The sequence below is a fragment of the Montipora foliosa genome, chromosome 3, assembly GCF_036669935.1.
Source record: "Montipora foliosa isolate CH-2021 chromosome 3, ASM3666993v2, whole genome shotgun sequence".
NCBI lineage: Eukaryota > Metazoa > Cnidaria > Anthozoa > Scleractinia > Acroporidae > Montipora > Montipora foliosa.
The window spans coordinates 46,590,004-46,611,172 of record NC_090871.1 but is presented as its reverse complement, the minus strand read 5'-3'; the positions used below and the strand labels follow the sequence as shown (position 1 = coordinate 46,611,172).

The 21,169-nt window shown below is 38.4% G+C and overlaps 1 protein-coding gene and 2 long non-coding RNA genes across 7 annotated transcripts in view; 1 reads left to right on the top strand and 2 right to left on the bottom strand.

The window, feature by feature from the left end:
- LOC137997514 (uncharacterized) overlaps positions 1-10,732 on the top strand; it is a 10,785-nt gene extending 53 nt beyond the window's left edge. The window contains exons 1-3 of one of the 2 annotated variants that reach the window (XR_011122493.1): positions 1-96; positions 7,090-7,308; positions 10,092-10,732. The exon at positions 1-96 is cut by the window's left edge and continues 53 nt beyond it. This is a non-coding gene — a long non-coding RNA (uncharacterized lncRNA). Of the gene's footprint in view, positions 97-1,913; positions 2,095-7,089; positions 7,309-10,091 lie in introns of those variants that run through there. The other variant, XR_011122492.1, reaches the window with a different exon arrangement.
- Positions 10,733-10,848: 116 nt separating this feature from the next.
- LOC137997512 (neuropeptide SIFamide receptor-like) lies at positions 10,849-16,836 on the bottom strand. 3 transcript variants are annotated; one of them, XM_068843559.1, is made up of 2 exons: positions 14,272-16,836; positions 10,849-14,141 (listed from the first exon to the last, which is right to left on the bottom strand). In XM_068843559.1, exons 1-2 carry the CDS (start codon positions 14,294-14,296, stop codon positions 12,847-12,849), a joined length of 1,320 nt encoding a protein of 439 aa, XP_068699660.1. In that variant the 5' UTR covers positions 14,297-16,836; the 3' UTR covers positions 10,849-12,846. The 3 variants fall into 3 exon arrangements, with proteins under 3 accessions (XP_068699660.1, XP_068699661.1, XP_068699662.1); XM_068843560.1 differs by having other exon boundaries at positions 16,394-16,836; XM_068843561.1 differs by having other exon boundaries at positions 16,546-16,836.
- Positions 16,837-16,844: 8 nt separating this feature from the next.
- Positions 16,845-19,392, bottom strand: LOC137997515 (uncharacterized). 2 transcript variants are annotated; one of them, XR_011122495.1, is made up of 4 exons: positions 19,356-19,392; positions 18,972-19,085; positions 18,293-18,345; positions 16,845-17,236 (listed from the first exon to the last, which is right to left on the bottom strand). It is a non-coding gene; the product is annotated as an uncharacterized lncRNA (long non-coding RNA). The 2 variants fall into 2 exon arrangements; XR_011122494.1 differs by having other exon boundaries at positions 18,972-19,097; positions 19,356-19,391.
- Positions 19,393-21,169: the final 1,777 nt, after the last annotated feature.

Genomic DNA, 21,169 nt, shown 5'->3' with positions numbered 1-21,169 from the left:
AATTTGCCTGCTTGGGTTGCGATGAAGCGTTTAGTCAACGGCCACCAACAGCTTGCAAACCCAATCAGAATTCTATGCCATTGAAACCGGGCATGGGTAAGTAAACAACTGTTGATTTGACGCCCTAGGTTTCGGTCACCTCTAGGCGAACATTATTTTTTGTTGCTTTTAGTTGTTTCCTTGAGTCATCGTTATTGATGAATCCGCGCTCGGATGTGGGCGGCTTTTTTTGCACTGTCATAATGGATTGGGTCAGTGTAAAACACACTGTCTACTGCCTAACTAAAAGCAATCCTCCTTAACATTGTCCCTAATAGGACATTTGCATGATGACGCCATTTGACTACAAGTGAATCAGAATCCTACAGGTTTTGCTTGTCTCGTGCTAATTATATCTATTGTTATTTTTACCCGGCTGGAAATACAAAATTTAAATAAGAAAAGAAAAGCAAACTGAATTGTGCTAGTTGTAGTCAAATGACGCTATCGTGAAAGTTGCCTATTCCAGTCAACTTTGAGCTGTGGTTTATCGCACAGGATGTTACGCAGGATAATCATGGTATTTTTGCTTTGTGGGTTTCAGTTTAGTGCCTACCTGTTCCGCCAATATTTATTTAAGAAAAGGCAAAACATAACGTCACCCATCCAATACTTTGTACTGAGTATCCTACTACTAGCTCTGTTCTGAAGCTTTAAAATTAAATTTAAAACTATGGCTTACTTAGACGAAAACAACCTTCAAGCCGAAGTTGCAACAACTGATCAATTATTTCAGTGTTTTATACTTTAAGAAAATCGAAATCCAATACGTTAAAAAGGATTGTTTAACATGGTAGCGACTCCAATAATAACCATCTTGTGCTGCGCTCTCATCCTCTATTCCTTGCTCAATCTTTCCACACATCGATTATTCCAGTTGAAGGTTGAATTCTTTTTCTACTCTTTTGAAAAGCTTCAAAAAGAATTTGGAGCGCGACTGAAATCGCGAATTGCTTCTATGCGATTTATTCAAAACAAAATCAAGTGCATGGCAAAGTTTCCAGATAAAAAGGTTTCTGTGAATGTCCTCTTTGAGGGCCGACCCCGAAAAAGATGAGTTATCCCATCGAATGTGGCAGGTCGGCGGAAAATTATTTGCCCATGATAAGTTAATCATTTTGTTCGCTTTTCTGAATCACCATCCACCCTAAATATCACTTCTTGCCACACTGTTGCGTGTACAGGTGTATAACCTAATCTTTGATTGCCAATGTTGATTTATGACATTTAAAAAACCAGGAAACCTACTAGGATAGGAGTGTCAAAAATAGCCCAAGAACCCACACGCTTTTTTTGATAGTGCCCGGCAAAATTTCGCTTATTCACAGTTGCGTTTTTTAAGTTGTTCTTTGTCGATTGGTTCATTTCCTCTCGCCGTCATATAGCCATGTCGCAATGTTTTAGAAAATTGACGCACCATAGAAGCAAGGGCAGTATAGTGTCACGTCAATCTCAGTTTTCCTTTGGCCATTAATGGTCTATTAGGAAGACTTTACAAGGTGCGCCCCAGTCGCCTTGTTTTTTATCACGTTTTGACATGCAAAGAATCCCAAATTTTCGTTTGCGTAATTTAGCGATATTTACACCTTTTGACACAGCTCTAGAACTCCGTAGAACCGCTTCTTTCCAAATAATTATTCTGGGACAAGAATAAATACTAGTTTCTTGACGATCACGCGTTTGTGTTGTATATACAAACCAGTATATAAAAATAGTGAAAATGACGAAGAGAGATTTAAAATACATACTAATTGCAAATCATTTTAACCCGGCAATATGGCAAACACGATATATTGGTTAATATTGGTTCTGGCGATTTCTCACCCGTAAAAGCTTACATTAATAGCATACCTGATAAAAGGATATTTTACTCAAAAGTAATAACCGTATCGTACAAGGTCAAATTTCCGGGGAGGCAATTAGTACATAAACTATATTCAATGATGAAATCACACAGCTGAATTGTTGTTAGATACTCATTTCCTACAAAATTTTGACATTTGGAGCCGGAAGGCCATAGTGGAAGATTGTAGCATTCAAGAACGCAATTTTAAGGTAAGAATTGCGAGCATCTCTGTTGCGTATGTTTTGAAGGTTATATTCCCTCATGCAGTTCATGAAATTCAGCCACAATGCTTCATAAAGTTATCCAGAGTATCTCCTCCTTGTCTCTCTCTATGTTGATGAAAAGTTCGTGTTAAAACGGCAATAAATGTGATTAATGAGATGTGAATTTGTATTACAAAACATTCAAGTTATTTTAAACTTATCGTCAAAAAGGAAAGAGTTGAATATTAGGCAATCGCTCTGAAAGAAAGAATGCACTTTTGAAGGTCAGGCGTATGTCAGTTTGCACCTTTAATTGTCTTTGTCTTTAATATAACGGCAAGAACTGACTACAAGTTTTAGGTTTGGATAAGTACTTGAAGACATCACTCACTCTTCTTGTTATCACTTAAAGGATTTAATGCATCAATAAAATCAAGGACTGCGAGTACTTTGTTCAAGCAGTCATGCTATTAACATGACCTTTTGGGTAGCTTTAATCATAAACTGAAAGGGTTTTACTCAAAAGCAAAACTTATTGAACTAAATTGCAAGAGTTACCACCTTTCAGCGTAAACCTTTTGACTATACTTTATAGACAATGCACTGACGAAAATAGTGCTCCACGTTGAGAATGTGACAGCTGACTACACGTACAAAAACCGAGTAACTGGTGCATTTGTGGGGTTTAAGAAAACACAAAATGTAGCTCTTAAGCCATATGTCTACATTGAAAGTAACAGTGAACAAAGGGACCTGAATTGAAATTAACTGGCAAAGCAATAGATTATACAAAGTTTAAATAGGAAGATAACTTCTTCAGCTCTGTCAAAGGCAGCTGAAAACAGAAAATGCATCTAAGAGCTTTGCAAAGAGGAGAGGTTGCTCGGCCGAAAAAACACTGCATTGGGCTCATTTCCAAGGAAGTTCAGGAGGAGCATGTACTGTGGTAAGATATAATGGAGAATTAGATAGAACAATTTCTCTCTCGTTTTAGAAGTTGCGCGACATTTGTAGATAACAAGCAAAAAAAGGAGCTAAAATCAGACCAGTTTCTTTGATTTTTGGAAAAACGCAAATTTCAGTTTCACGTTTGCCGTCTGCCGTAAACGCAAAGCTAAATCTATCTACGCGTACGAACCCGAAATTACATATTCAGCTCTTCCTTAGTAAGTTAACTGTGTGCGGCACAAATTTAAATCGCGATTTCTGTTCAAGAATCAGTTTGCTTGAAACCCCTCAAGACAAAGCAAAAGCTAAAGGCGGTTATGCAAGGACAAGAACGAAACTGATGGTGATCATGGTCTCTGCGACGGAAGCAACTTAAAATGAAATTGATTTTCCAGCTGGGAACTGTACAGCCTGATGGACTAAACATCAATTTCAACTTTATTTAAAAGAGACTTGATGCATTCACGCGCCAATATTCCTCTGCGCGCTTCCTTCTGATTGCGTATTTCAACGGTTTTCTCCACACTGAAAAACGGTTCTACAACCGAAACGCCTGTGATTTTTTTAAACAACTACTTACACTTTTTGATATTTATTTTATATCACTCTACTTGTTTATTCTTCTTAAAGTGTCACGCATCTCCTACAAGAAGTTTTTCAGTATTATCTTCGAATATGCAGGCTATGAAATGTTTTGTTTTTCTGCCGCTTTTGAGGACGTGGCTCGTGCGATCGGAAATTTAGAAGTATATAATGAGACGAAGGGCGACTCAGTGAAAGTGTGTGCATTATCCAGTGAGCTAAATCGCCATTTCTGTTCAAGAATGAGCATGCATGCTTGAATCCCCTCGACTATTCTCAAAATAAAATATTTAGATAAAGCGAGAAAGCGCTTGCCGCTTTAATACTTAAATATATTCGGTATAAAAAGGGCTCTTGAGGTCCCTCGACTTAGCTCCGGCTTAAAATACGAATATATGTCTAGGTGCGTCTTCACAGTAACCATGGGCGAGCGATGTGCTAGAACATTTCTCTCTGTTTTCGTAAACGTGGTTCTCTTAAGATTTCTTTCTATTGCTAACTTAAGCTCGACCAGTATGTGGAAATTTTTGTTGTACATTTATTTGCTTATGTGGGCAGATAGGATTTAAATATTTTTCAAACCGTCCCTTTTGTGGACAGCTGAATACAAAGACAATTCAACTACACCTCGAACTCAAACCACTATAACTGTGACTATCGGCAAATCGTAAGTGGACAAGGCATAAGAAAACTTTTTGCACTTGATAGTTTTTTTTTTGCCTTATACAAACTGAAAAACACAAATATTCCGTTCAAGGGTGTAGATATTTGTGTGATTACTTTATGAATTTATAGGTAACCATAGGCCTTATCACGGTTTTCGACGCCATCTTGACGGGTAGACAAAGCGGTCAGAAATTACAGTATTTGTATGGGAATCCGATAGCAAATAACTTCTTCCAAAATTGAATTTTACACAATTTGTGAATCAAAACGTTAAAATACTAGGTAGAAGATTATGTTCACCAAGTTTGAAGGATGTGGCTTTCCTATAAGTCGCTGAGCTAATTTTTTTTAATTTTCTATACATTTAAATAAAATTTTTTTCCCGCGAACCCCGTCTAGATGTTTGTCTACCCCGCCAAATTTACAGACAAATGTATGGAAAATTCAAAAAATTAACTGAGCGTCTTCTAGGCAAGCTGCATCCTTCAAACTTGGTGAATACAATCTTCTACCTAGTATTTTAACGTTGCGATTCAAAAATTGTGAAAAATTCAATTTTGGAAGAAGTTATTTGCTATCGGATTCCCATAAAAACACTGTAATTTCTGACCGCTTTGCCTACCCGTCAAGATGGCGTCGAAAACCGTGATAAGGCCTATAGAGTGCGCATACGACATTGGAAAGTTTGGTCGTCACCACAACTCAAATTAGCTCGTCGCTTTATCGATCTATTATTAGTCAATAAGAAAATCACAGACCATTGAAAGATAATATGCTTACTTTATTTAGATGCCATTAACCTATAATCAACGACTACAGTGCAAAGAGAACGTCTCGAAACAACATCTTTAACGAGCAAGCCGACAACGGCTTTGCACGCAAGCCATCTACAAATTGGCTGGTTTGGCGCAAACAACATTAGCTAAATAAAGAGAACATATTTATTCATTATGTAGTTCAATTGGTGGCTCTCTGTTCACAGATTTAGCGTTTGCAGGCCGCGAATTCGGCTTAATTGACCCAAATGTTATGCTTTGGTTAAATGGAAAAATAAAGATTAATTATCAAACCACGTCTAGACGGCTATTGAAACCAGTTTTCAATTACGTTACGTTGTCGTGGGCTTGCTTTCTTATTAGGGCAGAAATCATATTCTCTGGTCATTTTGTGCCCGATATTATGTGGGCCTGATGATTGTTCCTTCACAGGTTAATTACAAAAATAGAGGTTAATTAAAGTGGTACTATGACGAAAATCGCATCTTAACGCGTTCCAAACTAAAATGTGGTATTGCGATTTAGATAAAATCGGTGTATAATTACAAAAAGCGCCGAATATTTATGCGATTCCTTGGAATTATGGCAAATGCAAGGATTAAAATTGTAATTCCGTGGATTTCCAAAGAAAGAACATGTAAACCTCTCTTTCAAAAAGGCCTATTTGTTAGGAAGGGATATATTAGCGAACTTCTCTTTACTGAATAGCCAACATTGAAACCTCTGGCACAACTACTACTACGCTTTAGAGAGCGTTTACTCGTCATTGAACCAAACAAATGCAACGTTTTCTTGGGAAAGTTTGGAAGATCACGTAATAAGGAAACCGTAATAAGGACGTGTGTGTGAAATCCCTCAAAAATGGAAGTTCTGTTGTATTTTTCGTTTACGGTAAGGTATGATGCGATGCTTGAGCACTCCTCCTAGAGTTGCCCTAGTGATAAAGGGACCTCTTTGGTACGGAAGATATGGGTTGTCCTGTGTGGCGCATGCGCACCTAGTTTTGATCAGTTTGTGATCTAATAACAATACTACTACTAATAATAATGATAATGATAATTAACCATCAGACCCGTAGCCGGAAAGGGCTACGGGTCAATTGCCCATGAGGCAGCTAGTCGGATAGAAAAGGCAATAATGAAGTTAGCAAATGCAAGTTTAATAAATATTTATTCGGGAATAAAACGAAAGAAAGTTGCGTGATACTCACCATAAGGATAGCAGTTAAGATGAGGCTAGAGGAAGCAATGCTAATGATAGTGATACATTTTTAGGTATGTTTTGGTCCGAATCAAATCGCGCTGGAAAGCACAGCGTAAAATTATGTTATGTAACAGACATCCCGCAAATTTGACCAATAATTTAGGGAGTACTCTTCGAATGATCATGAATAAAATATGCACACCTTATTGATTGGTTTAACATATAATACGCGGGAATATCTTGCGAGTTGCGTAGTATTACGCGTAATCCGAGCAAGGAGCAAAATGTTCGCATGCATTGTTAAAGGTCCATGTCCGCGCAAAAGACATAGCGCGCCGCGTTGCGTTTCGCACAGAAGGAAGATCCGAAAATCACCGGCTAGTAGCCAATTAAAACGCTGGAAGTTTTTCCAACCACCAACACCAGCGCACAATGTCTTTTGGGTGAATATGGGCCTTTAAACCATCCCATGAAGGATTTATTATTCCAGTATAACGCCATTCTCTAGCTGAGAATTTTGGCTTCTTCCTGCTTTGCTTGAGAATTGTGCTGATGCATAATAAGGCGTGTGTGAATGACGAAACAAACACAGATGAAACCATTCAAATGTCCTTTATTTGAATTGAGTAATGGATAAACGAAATGATGAGTGACCAGCGATGACAAGCTAAATTCTCTGGCTTTGCATCCTTCGTATTTGCTCTGTCCTAACTAGACCAGTGTATTCCCGTCTCATATTTTGCGCATTTTCTTGACAAAATATGGTAAGATAGCGTAAAAGTGGAATACATATAATAATACTAGTTATGTTTGCTTTCGTTCTCAGATATTCAGATGACGAAAAACCTGTGGTCCATCCTCTTGATGTTGTTATTATGGCCAGTCATTATTCCATCGCGAGTTGATGCCTCATATGTTCCTTGCAACGGTTGCCGTAAAGCAAATGAACTTACTCATGTTCCTATATCATATTACATTTGTGGCCCTAGCATCCCAGAAGCTATAATTAGTGTCTGTAATTTGAGACGTCGGAAGAAAAGAAGAGGTTAGTGTATTTTACAAATACGTCGGGATTCCCTCAAGCTTTCAAGCTTTCTGTTAAATCAAATTAGTTCCCAGGAAACCGCCGGCAGATTGGCTCAGTTGGCTGAGCGCGGGACTAGTTTGCGGAAGATCGCGGGTTGGAACCCGAGGTCGAACCAACACTCAGGGTCTTTATACAACTGAGGTTAAAGTTCTTCCTTTGAAATGAATCAAGTCTTCTCGGATAAGGACTGTAAACCGTAGGACCCGTCTTAAACCCTTGCCGCTAATAACGCATTGGGACTTTAAGATAACCCGCAAATCGTTCGCGAAGAGTAGGGCATGGAATTTCCGGTGTCGTGGTCTATCTCTGCTTGCATGCTGTCCACCTGGCTGGATTAGCTTAAAGAAATTCTGAGTAAATGTGAACACAGAAACAAAAAGACAGTCAGGAGTCAAGGAGTCAATTTTTCAGGTACTGGATCCTTCCATTAGACACCTAGAAATCGACTGGTGACGAAGGAAGCAGGAAGAGTCTCTAAACTCTTTTTGTGCAGGCCTACTTGTCCGATTGGTGGACAGGCGTGTCCAACGAATAAATTATTAATTATTACCCTTTTTTCCTATGGATAACGAGAGAATTCTCCCATTTCTTGAACGCTTGGAACATTATTAGCTGTTATTCATAAAGATAGGTGGGTTTGTTTGAGAGATCTTTTGACTAAGATTGCCAGTACAGACTAAACGTGCTAGTGTCTGTTAATCTATACCATGACTCGAGGTCAAGATTTTCTAATTCAGACCGACCTAGCGGGGTTTATAAGGAGCTTTAGCATGGACGACCACGACAAGTATGGATACAAAAATAGTCATCAGAAAATACTGGCTTCGTGTTATTGTAATCACTCAGGATATGTGTATGAACGATGTGGATATTTAGCGAGAAAATTGACACTTTTCGTTGGGTACTGATGTCCTACACATAACCTTAAATTCGATCATTTCACCTCGTTGTCAAGACGAGAATGGCAAAGTAATGTGTCATATTGTAAGACGTACCTGCATGTAGGGTGTGCAGAAACATAGTTTTCGTTTCATTGATTAAACCCATTGTCTTGTGACGTTTTCCGTTTTCGTAGCCATTGTCGTCGTCTTTGCAAAATTTCAAATCTTATGTCGTTCATGAAGAAGAGCAATGAAGTAAACCCATTCGTGTATCAATACTGTTGTTTGACAGGGTTTGGGGAGAAATTATGATTAGCGGAGGGGTTGGCGCACTGGTAAGATCTCTGCCTTCCAACCTTAAGGTCCCGGGTTCCATTCCCGGTTCTGCCGAAAGTGGAATATTTGGCGACCTTCTTTCCCGCTAAAGTTCACTCAGCTTTCCATCCTTCCGAGGTCGGTAAAATGAGTACGAGCATGCATGGACTGCTTAGAAGCGGCTGCCATTTGCGCCTGTATATGCCGCTGGGGGTAAAGCGCCTTTGAGACGTTTGTGATAAAGGCGCTATATAAATGCACCACTTTACTTTTTTACTTTACTTTACTTTAAATTGAAGATATTTATTTATCGATGGTGACTCGAGGTACTCGGAAAAAATCCGAGTGCTGCATTGCGGGATTTGAATCTACGACCATCCTGTGACTAGTTCGGATTCTCAACCACTGAGCTGTTGTAGACACACGAGAGCAGGGCAATTTATTAAATTAAGTTCACGTGACTATTGTCCTGCCATGCTTGTGGCATCTAAATTGTCGAAGTGAGACATATTCACGAATGCACTTATTCGCCCTTGTCACACAGCGGCCATATTCTCCCGGCAGACCAAAAAAGCTTTGTTTTACCACGCCAAGCCTCGCAGTGGAAACCATGGAGGTGAGGCTTGGCGTGGTAAAACAAAGCTTTTTTGGTGTCCCGGACAATATGGCCGCCGTGTGACAAGGGCGAATAGGTGTCCTATAGATGCTTTCACCTGACGTCACAGCAGCCATGCTGGTGCACAGAACAATAGAGAAAAAGGTCTTTTGGGAATTTGACTATTCCATAATTTGCTATTGTTTTGTGCACCAGCATGGCCGTCTCATCACGTGATTGAAAACCATCTACATGTTAACTCTGACAAATGAAATGAATGAGTTTATTTTATTCCTATTATTTTCTTTGCTAATGTTAACATCTTACTAACCGAGTGGGAGAGCCGTACAGGGGAATATTGGCCCCAGGTCATGACAGTACAAAAACGACCGAGGGCCAATATTCCCCAGTACGGACCCGAGCAAGTGAGGTTAGTAAGTTGTGTATGGCGTCGTTTGTTTGAGCGATTGGAGACTTCTCCGTTTGGTGAATGTTTGTAATCTTCGTCCATCAGCGAACTTTTAAAGGTAACCTGTTACATGTTTAACTAAATTCCGCTTGCTAAAATTGTACTGTTGTGAAGGAAAAAATTAAATTCCGCTTTTTTGAGAACTTTTTGTGTTTCGGTCTTTCCCGGGAGACGGAAAAAACATACAGAAATGGACCGTTTCCATGGTAAATTCCCGACCAAAAACCAACCAATCAGAGCGCTCCATATAGCCTGAGAATTGCTATCCATACAATAAAATAGCTTCGTCTTGATCCTCTCAACTCAATTTCTTTTCGCGCGATATGTTCTTCTTTAGTTTGTCCGTAAAGAAAATGATGGCGTGAGGGCAAGAGAGTTCCATTTGCAGCTCATTTTAATTTCCTTTAATTAAATAATAATAATAACATTAAGGCTTCATTGCTGCCGTTGTTATTAACAATGCTTCCTATTTCATCAACAGCAATCGATCTCTTGTTGGGAAAGGCGAAGGCAAACCAGTTTTTATCATCGCAGCACGTGGCTAAGAGATCAGCTGGTTTTACTATGAATGAAGAATGTTGCAATGAAGGTTGTCGCCAAGAGGAAATTCGGGAATACTGCCCAAATTTTGGTTAATTATTGTATTTGCGTAGATAAAAAAGAACCCTTGGCAATCTATTATCACATCTTGAGAGACAAAACGGCCCTTAAATATACCACAGAAACATAATTGTTTTGGAACGATCTTTGACAAATATTTATTATGAACCTGTTTAGTCCGCCACACGCGTTTTGTGATATTCTTTTTACTGGACGAATGTAATAGACGCTCCAAATGTATTTTCGCATGTTCGACCAAGATGGTTCATCCATTTCGCATAGTTCATCCTGTCTTTACACCGGTCAAGCAACATGGAACACGAACAATCTGGTTGAACAGACTTTGCATCTTTCCACAACTGACAAGGTTTCTTTACATGCTTGATGCATTTTCAGAAAAAAAAAAATACACTGCGCCTTGATTGCTCTTATTTTGCTGGCATACAGTGCATGCATAGTAACCGAAGAGAAATGATTAAATTTCAACTAGTATATTAAACATAGATGTGTAACGGAAGTGGATTCAATCTCTACTGCATGTTGTGAGTGTTTTATTTACTTAAAAAAAACATCTTTTTTCGCTTTTCGAATCAAGTTTATTGGTATATTACTACAATCCTGGTCATAACTGTCCCAACAATTCCCTCTCCCCGCCCCCCCTCCCATTACAATTTTGATTTTTACAGTCTCCGAAATCAAGATTATTTCAATTTTTCCAACCAGCAGCCTGGATTGCTTTATGTATGGTTTATCTATTTACATACACACATACTTTTCAGAATAAAGAGATAACTAATGCTATCTACAGAAATTTAATTAACAATTAACTAGTAAGTAAAATGACATAAACAAACCGATTAATTATTAATGCCCAAATCAATAATTAATGAGATAAAAAAATATAATAGATCAATTAAGTCACTAAAAAATTTGAGATAAGGTATCTGTTCAGGCAACGTTCGAAGTCCTGTAGTGTTGGTTTCAACTTAAGAGTAGCATCCAGTGAGCTCCAGAGTTTGACTGTCCTAAAGTAAAAGGTTCTTTTCCCTGTGGCTGTTTTATACAAAGGAATATTTAGCATCTGAGAGCTCCATGTTGTACGCCTGGTGATCATAGCTCTTTGAATATATTTAGAAAATAAAGAGGCTGGTGCGCACCCTGACATACATTTAAAGGCCATTATTGCGTGGCGATAATACAACTGCTGTCTCACAGGTAGCCACTTTAAATCTTTAAGGAAAGGGGAAATATGGTGGTATTTCCTTGAGTTGCTAACGATACGAGCCGCGAAGATTTGTACAGCTTGGATCCTACTTAAGTTGTACTCAGAGGTGTTCCTCCAAACATAACAACAATAACATAGCTTGCTAAAAACTAAGGCATTAACTATAATAGTTAAGGTGGTTGAGTCAAAAACATGTTGGACACTGTTGAAGCTATGTGATCATTACATGTCAAGCAGGGATCCAGAATGACTCCCAGATTCTTAGCAACGGTAGCCGGTGTAATTTCTTTTCCTAACAAAGTTAGACGAAAATCCTCTACTTTGCTGACCATCGCTCTGCTGCCAAAGATAATTAACATAGTTTTATTAGGGTTCATAAGGAAAAGTCCAGTTACTAATTCTGCATAAATCTTCATTTAATGGGCTAAGATTTGCGAATGAGCTCAACTCAAGTTCATTGGGCTTATCCTTGGTAGGGAACGGGAAACGGAGGTGGAAGGAAGACAAGACCAGTTCACTTCTTGGCCTTGTTGCGTTCACCACAGTTTGATTCAATTGGCAGATATCTTACAGGGTCCAGTTGTTCAATGTCCATATAAGGCACTTCTATCAGTTATTAATGACGTAGGGGTCTCTGCGGCCAAATTGAAATCATAATATAGGTTTTTTCAATCAGGCAGGGAATGATTTACGTAGTGAACAGAAGGAGCGGCAAGCGTCACGAACTGTCCCCTTTCCCTTCTCCCAAACCTCAATATACAATGCATACATAAAATAATATCACAAAAATCCCTAAACTCCAGTCCTCAGGTAAAGATAAAGAGCTTCATTTTCCCTCACTAAGAAATAAGTTAACCCTTATTAGTATCACCCAACTAGTGGACTAGTGCAAATCTTGCATTTTTATTGGCTACGCTACTAGAGGACTATCAGTAATAGTCCTCGAGTAGCGAAAAGCATGAGGCTTTTTTTCGTTTTATTCCCAAATAAACTTGCATTCTCTAACTTTATTATTGCCTTTTCTGTCCATTTAGTTGGGTTCGTCTCATGGGCTATTGACCCGCAGCCCTTGCGGCCGGGTTACGGGTCTAATTGTTAATTAGCCCTTACTGCTAGAAATAAGTAGCAAATACCTCGTGATGGATATCAAAATTGGGCGTGCATCAAATAACATGTATTTGTGGACATGCATGATTTACTAACATGAATCTATTAGGAACGAAACTGTGTCATTACTTTTCTGTGGTTTCCGTGGATGAAAGAATGTTTTTAGCTTTCAGAATAAGGATATAATAGAGATATACTCCCTTTTTAAAGCTACATGAAGTTTAAAAGTATACCAGCAATAGTAAATGCAATGAAACTAAGTTGAACTAAGAGTTTGATTCACTTGTGCGTGGCTCCCATTAATCTATCTTTTGTTATCACTAGCTTTATCCAGTGGATCGTTAATATTTTGCAGAGCTTTGAAGCTTAACATAAGTGTTGCCCGGATGCTTGCATTGCCAACTCCTCCCTCGTTTGTAATTCCGAGGTCTTCTCCATCAGGATTCCATAAAACGACCTTCCTTCTCTTTATATCACTAAAACTTGCCACGTCTATGTAGTCGTTAATAGAGAATGTGGCTTGAACTTTTCGTGAAAAACATGGAACGTAACGTGAAGACCCAATGCAACAGAGAAACAGCTTACATTTGCAGATGATACTTTTCATACCCCTGCGAATTTGTTTGTTAAAATATGCAACCACGACTGGGCTGATGGCACAATTGGAATGAGCAAGAAACATACGCCAGAAGCGGATTTTGCAAGGTGTCAACTTAAAAGCGATCAGTGCTGAGAAATAAGTTATCCAGCAAGCTAAAAACACAAAGGTAATGACCACCATCATTCTAATGACGCTTCGGACAGCTTTCACTCGAGCTCCTCTGAGGCGCAGAGCTGTGGCATTCTCTTGACCTGGGGTCTCGCGCTTGCTTAAAATGACTACGATTGATGAGTAACAACAAAATATCACCACCCAGGGAATGGCGTAAAAGGTGATCAGGAGAAAGGTGTAATAGATAGCTCGCGAGTATCCATTGCCGAATGCATTGTTTAAACTTGAACTACAAATCTGTAGGCCTCCGGACACTTTGGTGCGCAGTGCAACCAAATATGGAAGTCGGCCGATTATTGCCAAAGTCCATGTCAAGATGAACCCTACCTTAGCAGATTTTGTGGAAGAGAAACGTTTCATTGGAAAAACCACGACAAAAAACACATCTAAACTAGTGGCAAGAAGATTGAGGATGGATGCCAGGATCGCGACTCCGTGAAGGAATGGAATAATTTTGCACAGAATGTAACCCAGAGTGCCATCGATGAGCCAAACTGTGCCGATTAGAAACATAGGAATCAATCTTGGCATGTATATAACTGTGATTACAAGATTGGTTGAAGCCATGTTCAATATCGAGTATGTAATGGTTTTACGAGAACCTCCATGTTTGAGAATGACTGCAACAACCAAAACGTTGCTAATCAGTGATGCAAGTATAATGATGCAGTAAGCGATAACTCTTCCAAGCTTAACTGAGATAGGATCATCCACAAAGCAGGGATTTTGTTGTCCTTGGTTCGTGTAATTGGAAGTCAACGTGATGTTTGCAGCAAGGCTCATTTTCTGCGAAGGACCATAAAGCGGACCAACCACATAAAGTTGACCTAAGATAGGTAAAACATACAATAAGCTAATACCAAATTAGAGTACGCTTCTCAAAAATGGAACTTTTCGAGTTTCGGTTCAGATTGAGCAAGTTCAACGACGCGTACGCGCACTGAAGATATTGCTTACCCACACTTGTCAGACATTGCCTCATTGGACCTCTCCAATCCAGCTACCTACGATTAATCAACGAAGACTGAACCAGCGCCCATAACTATTTATGATATAAGGACGTTCAGGGTCAATATAAAAATAACCTTTGCGATCTATTTCGATTTTAATAATATACATGAAAAAATTACTCGATTGGCTGGGAGCAGTTCATTTCAAGTGTAACACACCAGTGCAAAGAGTGTAATACCAGTGCAAATTAAACATCGAGATTCTGGATTATGATTGGTTAATAAACAATAGGGTTTGGTCAGAACCAATCCAATCTTTTGTTTTCAAATCAACCGCGCACCCTGGATGGCGCAATTCATAGCGCGATTTTCCCTGATTGCGTCATACGCGTGTGCGCGTTTCCTTTGCTTTACCATCTCGAATTCTTTCATGTGTATTATTACTAAGAAATCACATGATTTTTGTCGTGCAGTTTGGAATAAAAAAAGCACTTGTAAGTTTTTTCAAAGACTACCAATTGCCCTCCCCCCACGGGCTTGTGCAATTTTAGTCGTCTTTGAAAAAAAATTACTCGTGCTTATTTATTCCAAATAGCATTCTAAATATTGTGATTATCTATACTAATTAATTTCAATTTAATTCAAGCAAGAAAACTCCGATTAAGATTTAATAGTTAGTTGCCGAATACAGAGGCTTCTCCTTCCTCAAGTCAAAGAACATAAGTACAATTTGCATAAACCACATGAACTAGGATCTATTACAGTGCAGAACTCAACGTTTGAAGAATAGCCCCCGAAATGTATCAGTGTTTTGGACATGTGGCAGATTTTGTAATGTTTATAAGCTCCGCGTTTTGTGAGAGTACAGATGCACGACTGACGCCACTCGTAGGACTTTAGAATAAAGTTTTTCCTAAAATTTTTGCCGAATATATGATTAAATTAAGAAATTCTTTATTATAAAACAAATTATTAAGTATGATGCTTGTATTGTGCAGAGCTGAGCGTTTGAAGAATAATTGTATCCCGAAATGTATTAGCATTTGGGACAACATGTACCAGCTTATATTATATTCCTTTAACTATTTTAATCCTTTTATTATCACTTTTGTAGACCCGTGAGGGTTTGCAACCTAAGTTTTTAAAATAAAGTCATTATTATTATTATTATTAATATTATTATTATTAAAGGGAATTTTCAAATAAGCCTTTTATTTATTTCGAATCTGCAGAGACAAATTCCTTACCCATAAATAAATAAGAGCGTTTATCTATAATTCCAAACGAAAAAAACCTTTCTTAGGATTTTTGAAACATTTTATGAGTTCCACGGTTTGTGAATAGCTAAAGAAAGGACCCAAATGATGCTAATTAATATTACAATCTTCTATTTTCGAGGCCGCGTCCTATGGAGGCAACTACAGCCTGAAGGAATTCTTTATGGACTTAATGTAAATTAGTATGCCGCCTTGAGACACTTGTGCATTTCAATGATATTGTCCTTTCCGAGCAAGTTAGCACATTATCCATTGTAATTAACAAATTAGACATATGTCTCCTTTGAATCTAAAAAAGGCCTTGCAGTGTAAGAAAAATTACATGACAGAGATAACAGGAAAGAAAAGGAAAGGACAAAAAATAATAATCAAAAGTTTTTCCATTGTTTCGGCATGCATTGCCCAGAAAACTATAACATAATCTGAATGTAAAGGCTAAGTATAGACATGCAGTCGATGTCTCTGCTTTCCCTCCCTGACAGTGGCGATCATGAATAATGAGCAGCAAGCAGAAACTCTAACGAGTTTCGACGAGAACTGAGGAGTTTCATGAGAATTTTAAGTTGTCTTTTAGCTAATAATATCCTTAAAAAGGCCTCGTTTTCTCTAACCTGTGAATGCTCGTTTGAACACATATTGGACACATAGCATAGTGAGCCAATCGATGTAGATGGTATCAGATTTCTACATACGACGCTGACGCGCCCTTAAGCTCGCGTGTTGTTCTAAGCTTTCCTAGTTCGTAATTCGGTAAATTCACCTCACATTTTCATTTCAATTCAATTAATGATCGATCACACTTGCCATCTTAGCATTCGTTGCACCGAGTTTATCGTTCTTTTAAAGAAATACCTTTCACAAATTTGCACTTCTCTTCTTACTTCTTCAATTGACGAGGAGAACATTAAAATGCACCTTTCCGTCAGACAGACAAATTAAAATCAAGCAACCTATTTAGCATGTCTATTTTTTCCCCCTCAAGGTAAGCAATCGCAATTACTTACTGTGGAATTCCGGTTTCAATCTCTCGATCGTTCATTAACTTTTCCTAAAAACCTACGCTGCCTTCAATCACAAAGTGGATTTCATAATAGATTTTTCCCGGTCAGATGGCATAACTTCACCATTGTATCCTCCTGGTAACGTTTCACCGTATCTTTGAATTTGTGTTTGGCTTCCTTCCATAAAATTAACATCCGATTTTGACCTTGTGCACATGCACACCTGGATAGTAGCAACACGTACTAAGTGAAATTAACTTTCTAGCGCTGTTGTTAAACAACTGGGGGGGGGGGGGGGGGAAGGCTTGAATATCACACATGCATCGCAATATTGAATTCTGCCTTTCTAAGATCATCTGAAAAAAACTTGAAAAGGTTTTGTTCGTAAATAGAGATGAAAAGTACATTATGCGGATAATTTCAGCAATTTCCACTTCATAGACACCCGAAAACGAGGCCACAATGCAGGTGACGAGTAAGCGAAGCTTAAAGGGGCACTGTCATGCTAAATTCGCTGTTTTTAGGAAAAAGTGGGTGAAAATCTAAGTTAGCACCCTAGCTCACACGTACAACATTCCTGAAAATCAATTGACAAGATATGAAATATATTTACGGCACAAATTTAATTGTTGGTGACTTTCTGAAGACACGCTCTTCAAACTTTTTCAATCCATTTCCAACCCTCCATCCTTGGCTGCAAACAACAAAGAATAGCTTCAGTTCACTTCAATGGCAATTAGTAACACTGAAAACTACAGCATTTTTTTTTTTTTGGGGGGGGGGGGGGGTTGATTTATGCAAGGACGTCTTTTAGTATTTTGAAGTTTGGCTAAAATGGCGTTGACACTTCCCCTTTTAACGTGAAAGAGATCGACTGAGACTACCGAAAAGAGGCGAAATATTAGGAAATTGAGAAAGAGGTAGAACAAGCACGTGAAAACAGACTGAATAACGGTGAGGAAAATCGGCGAAAAGAACAAGAACGAAAGAGCATTTATCGTAACGACCAGGCTGGACTGGTCGACGTTCTTACAACACATAAATAAACAACAATGATTCAGGATCTCCGCTTTTAGGCTTGCCTAAATATGTATGTACTTATGATTACCGTGTTCACTTTTACTGTTGTAGCTTGCCTAACAGATTACTCTCTTCGCTTCTAAACGCTGCTGTATCCTTCTTTGAATTATTTGGCTTAAAACGAACGTACGATCCTTGCGAAGAAAGTGGCATTGTTATAGTTTACCATCCCAACTTTTCCCTGCCGGCCGTCCAAGACTTTTAATTTGTAAGGTTCTCAAATAGAAAAGAAATCCTAATAGCCATGATTTAAGAATTATGACGCTTTTCTTGATTGAATTGGATTTTCCTATCTATAATGACACATCCCTTTTTTCTCGATTGTTCTCTCAAAAAGACACAATAAATCCGTTCACGTTCACAAGACTTAAGTAACAGCAGAAATGTTGCAAAGAACATTTTTTTTTGTGATGAGAAATAATTTAACGCCACATTTCAGTTCTAAGGTGACGCTGCAGTTTCCTAACCGTGTTAATAAGCCTATGTTTAGCATATTGTAGAGTTGTTTTGCATCATGGGAAGTGGACTATAAGTGCTGCCTTTAGTGGTTCGTGTGTATGGGACTTTCTTATTGTACATTGTCTTTGTTTTTGAGTTACATTTAAGTGCTTTACTTATTGTTTTTGCTGATGATAAATCCTAAAGTACAAAAGAAATTCTTTCTCCTTACAACTCATTTGTGATTCATGAGGTTAAATCATCCACACGGCCTCCAAAGGATGTCTGTAATTAAAAAAAACAAAAGCTCTTCGTACATGGATCAAAGTTGTTGAGCGTTGATGGCCACTGTAATATACGAAAGTATGGAATCGACAAGTCGCAAAGTTATGTTTTGGCGCACGCATTTTTTTAGAACTGTATTGCATTTTCATGTTGTCTTTTTCTTCGCTCCGCTCTAACTCGAGTCATTTTGCGGTACGATAAGTATCAGCATATGTTCAGATAACACGCATTGAATTTAAAATATGGACTATGTCATTCCATCTTTCCATCTTTGTAACCACTGCACGTGTTGGTATTGTCGAAACCGAAGTATCGTTTCGAAATCACTGGTAAGGCCTGTTATTAAGGGCCCGGTCACACTAGCGGATTTGTTATTTGCTCTGTTGCTTCGGAAAGGAAAAAAAGGTCAACCGTAAAACTTGGACGAGTGCAACGCGAACTAAACCAAATTTCAGAGGTGTCGGATTCTTGCCTGTGGCCAGGCCAATCTTTTTTTCAGGATATGGGTTTGCCATATTTTTTTCCGAAATTGAAAGTTTGAGACAATTTTTTTTAGAGCCTAGTGGGGCCCGAACCTAAATAGAGAAACAGACAGAACATCTTACGTTTTTGGTCGAAGTACCTACCTCCTTTGCATCGCATAGGATTATGAAGTCGCTATTTTTTCCCACCTAGGCGTAAATTATTGATTTCGAACCGGCTTCGAGTTAGCATTTACTGTCCGCGAACCAACCGCGATCCTGACATAGTGACTTTAATGGTATCATATAAAAGAAAAAAAAACCAATGTTAAGTAAAATAAGGAGTATAATAAATAAGATAAAAATCGATTATCGAAAGTGAGGGAAACCTTTTCAAACTGAACACGATTCAGCTGGTTTGGCAGAATAAAATTTAACACTTAAAATACTAAAAATATCCCGGTGTAATACACTTCACCTAAATGATGTAATAAAACTGAAGAAAGTTTAAAATTTTTCGTAAACAACGCTGATAATCACAAAACATACCAGTTGGAACCGGGCAGGAAGCAGGATATCAAAAGCGAACATTAACGCAAAAGGGAAATAAGGAGAGAGATAAGTGGACAGAAATGTCAACATGGTAGGGTGTCGTGAGTGGCTCCTTCATTTAAAATAGTACGTCAGATTATTAGATACACGCCGAAGATTTTTCCATCATATATATGTATTTCACATAACATAGCATACGTTATTGCGAAATTTGCGAAAGATTACAAAGTACTCTCGGTTTCGAGAAACGAGATTCCGTGCAGGGACATGGAGGGCTCGAGGAAATGATTTCAAGCTAGGACTGCAAATATTTGAATTTAAGTGACAGCACACGAAAGCAATCAATATTCACAAGTCCTCAGTTAAAATCAAAGGCAGCTGCAGTTTTAGACGCCATAGTGCGAAGTGCTTTGACCAAAACCGGGATCCATTGAGCTCGTATTTGCATGTCTTCAAATAGAATTATCCTCGTTGTGTTCCTATATTTGGCAACTCTTCTCTACACTTGTAACTGGTAGCGACTGGTTATCTTCTGGGAGTTTGAATTTTTAAAGGATATTACAGCATTTTATCGGCGCTTTTAGGTTAATATATGTAAACGCATGCTGCATGTAAAGTCGTCCAGCTGCGTGTAAATTTCTTTTACACTATAAACAACCCTTCATTCGGTATTCACATTACATCTTTAATTTGTTATCCAAATTAATTAAAGATCTCATTTCAAAAGCTGAACAGCCAGTGGCTAAAAGAACACAAGCGTCTGAAGCCTATATGAAGACAAAACGCACTTTCTTCTTCTTCCTCTTTTGTTTGCTTTCTTTACATAGTTAGGCAGCCGCATTTTCAGACATAAGATTGAATTTTTGCGAAAGATAAGAAAAAAACAAATATTGAAATGATGTGGTTTTCTGTAATGACACTGGCATAATCACCTTCATCCTCAGAGATAGTACTGAAGAGTTCGACTACTCATCGTCCTGTTCGTTCAAAATTTTGGTTGTTAGACCCCGGATACTATACACAAGAACGTTTGTTTGTCCCTTTTCCAGGGGGCTTTAGTTTTCCTAAACTGCCTTCGGTAATTAGGAGAACTAAGACCAGTACTAAAACTGGAAGAACTAAAAGAAATAACGATCTAGATACAATTTCATGTTTCTTTCTTTCTCGCTTTTTCAGCGGGTCACTCTTAAATTTCCTAATTTGCCTTTGGCAATTGCGGAAACTAAGACCTCACTAAAATTAGAAGAAATAAAAGAAATATATATTGATGCAATTTCATATTCGTATTCTACTTATTACGAAATATGAAACCCCATGTTGTTGAAGCGAGTGACTTTCTGGGACACTACTATTATCGCAGAAATATATCGCAACTGTCATTATTTTCTTTTTTTTCCTTACTTTAGCTCAGATACCCAGGCTTAGCTTTCATCATTACGAGGGAGTTCGCGATAAACCATCACACCTCAACATCACCTCACAAATTAGGCTTGAAATGATATAACTGAAAACCCCGCTGGAAACCCTTGTCGGTTGAAAGTCCTCGATGAAGTCATAAGCAGAGATCATTTTCAGCTCGGACGCGTTTCTGTTCAATCATAAGCATGCGATTATTCCCCAGGTTTAAGTCAGTGACAGTACAACAAAATAAGACTTTATTGCAGATCAATATTATCTTATTTTTGTTTGCTTGGATTCAGACAATGGTCTGGAAACAAACTTCTGTGTTGTTGTTGGTTCTGTTTTTAATGGTAGGTCGTTTTCGCGCCTTTGATATGTCTGCGTACAACGGAGTGGGTAAAGTGCAGGTT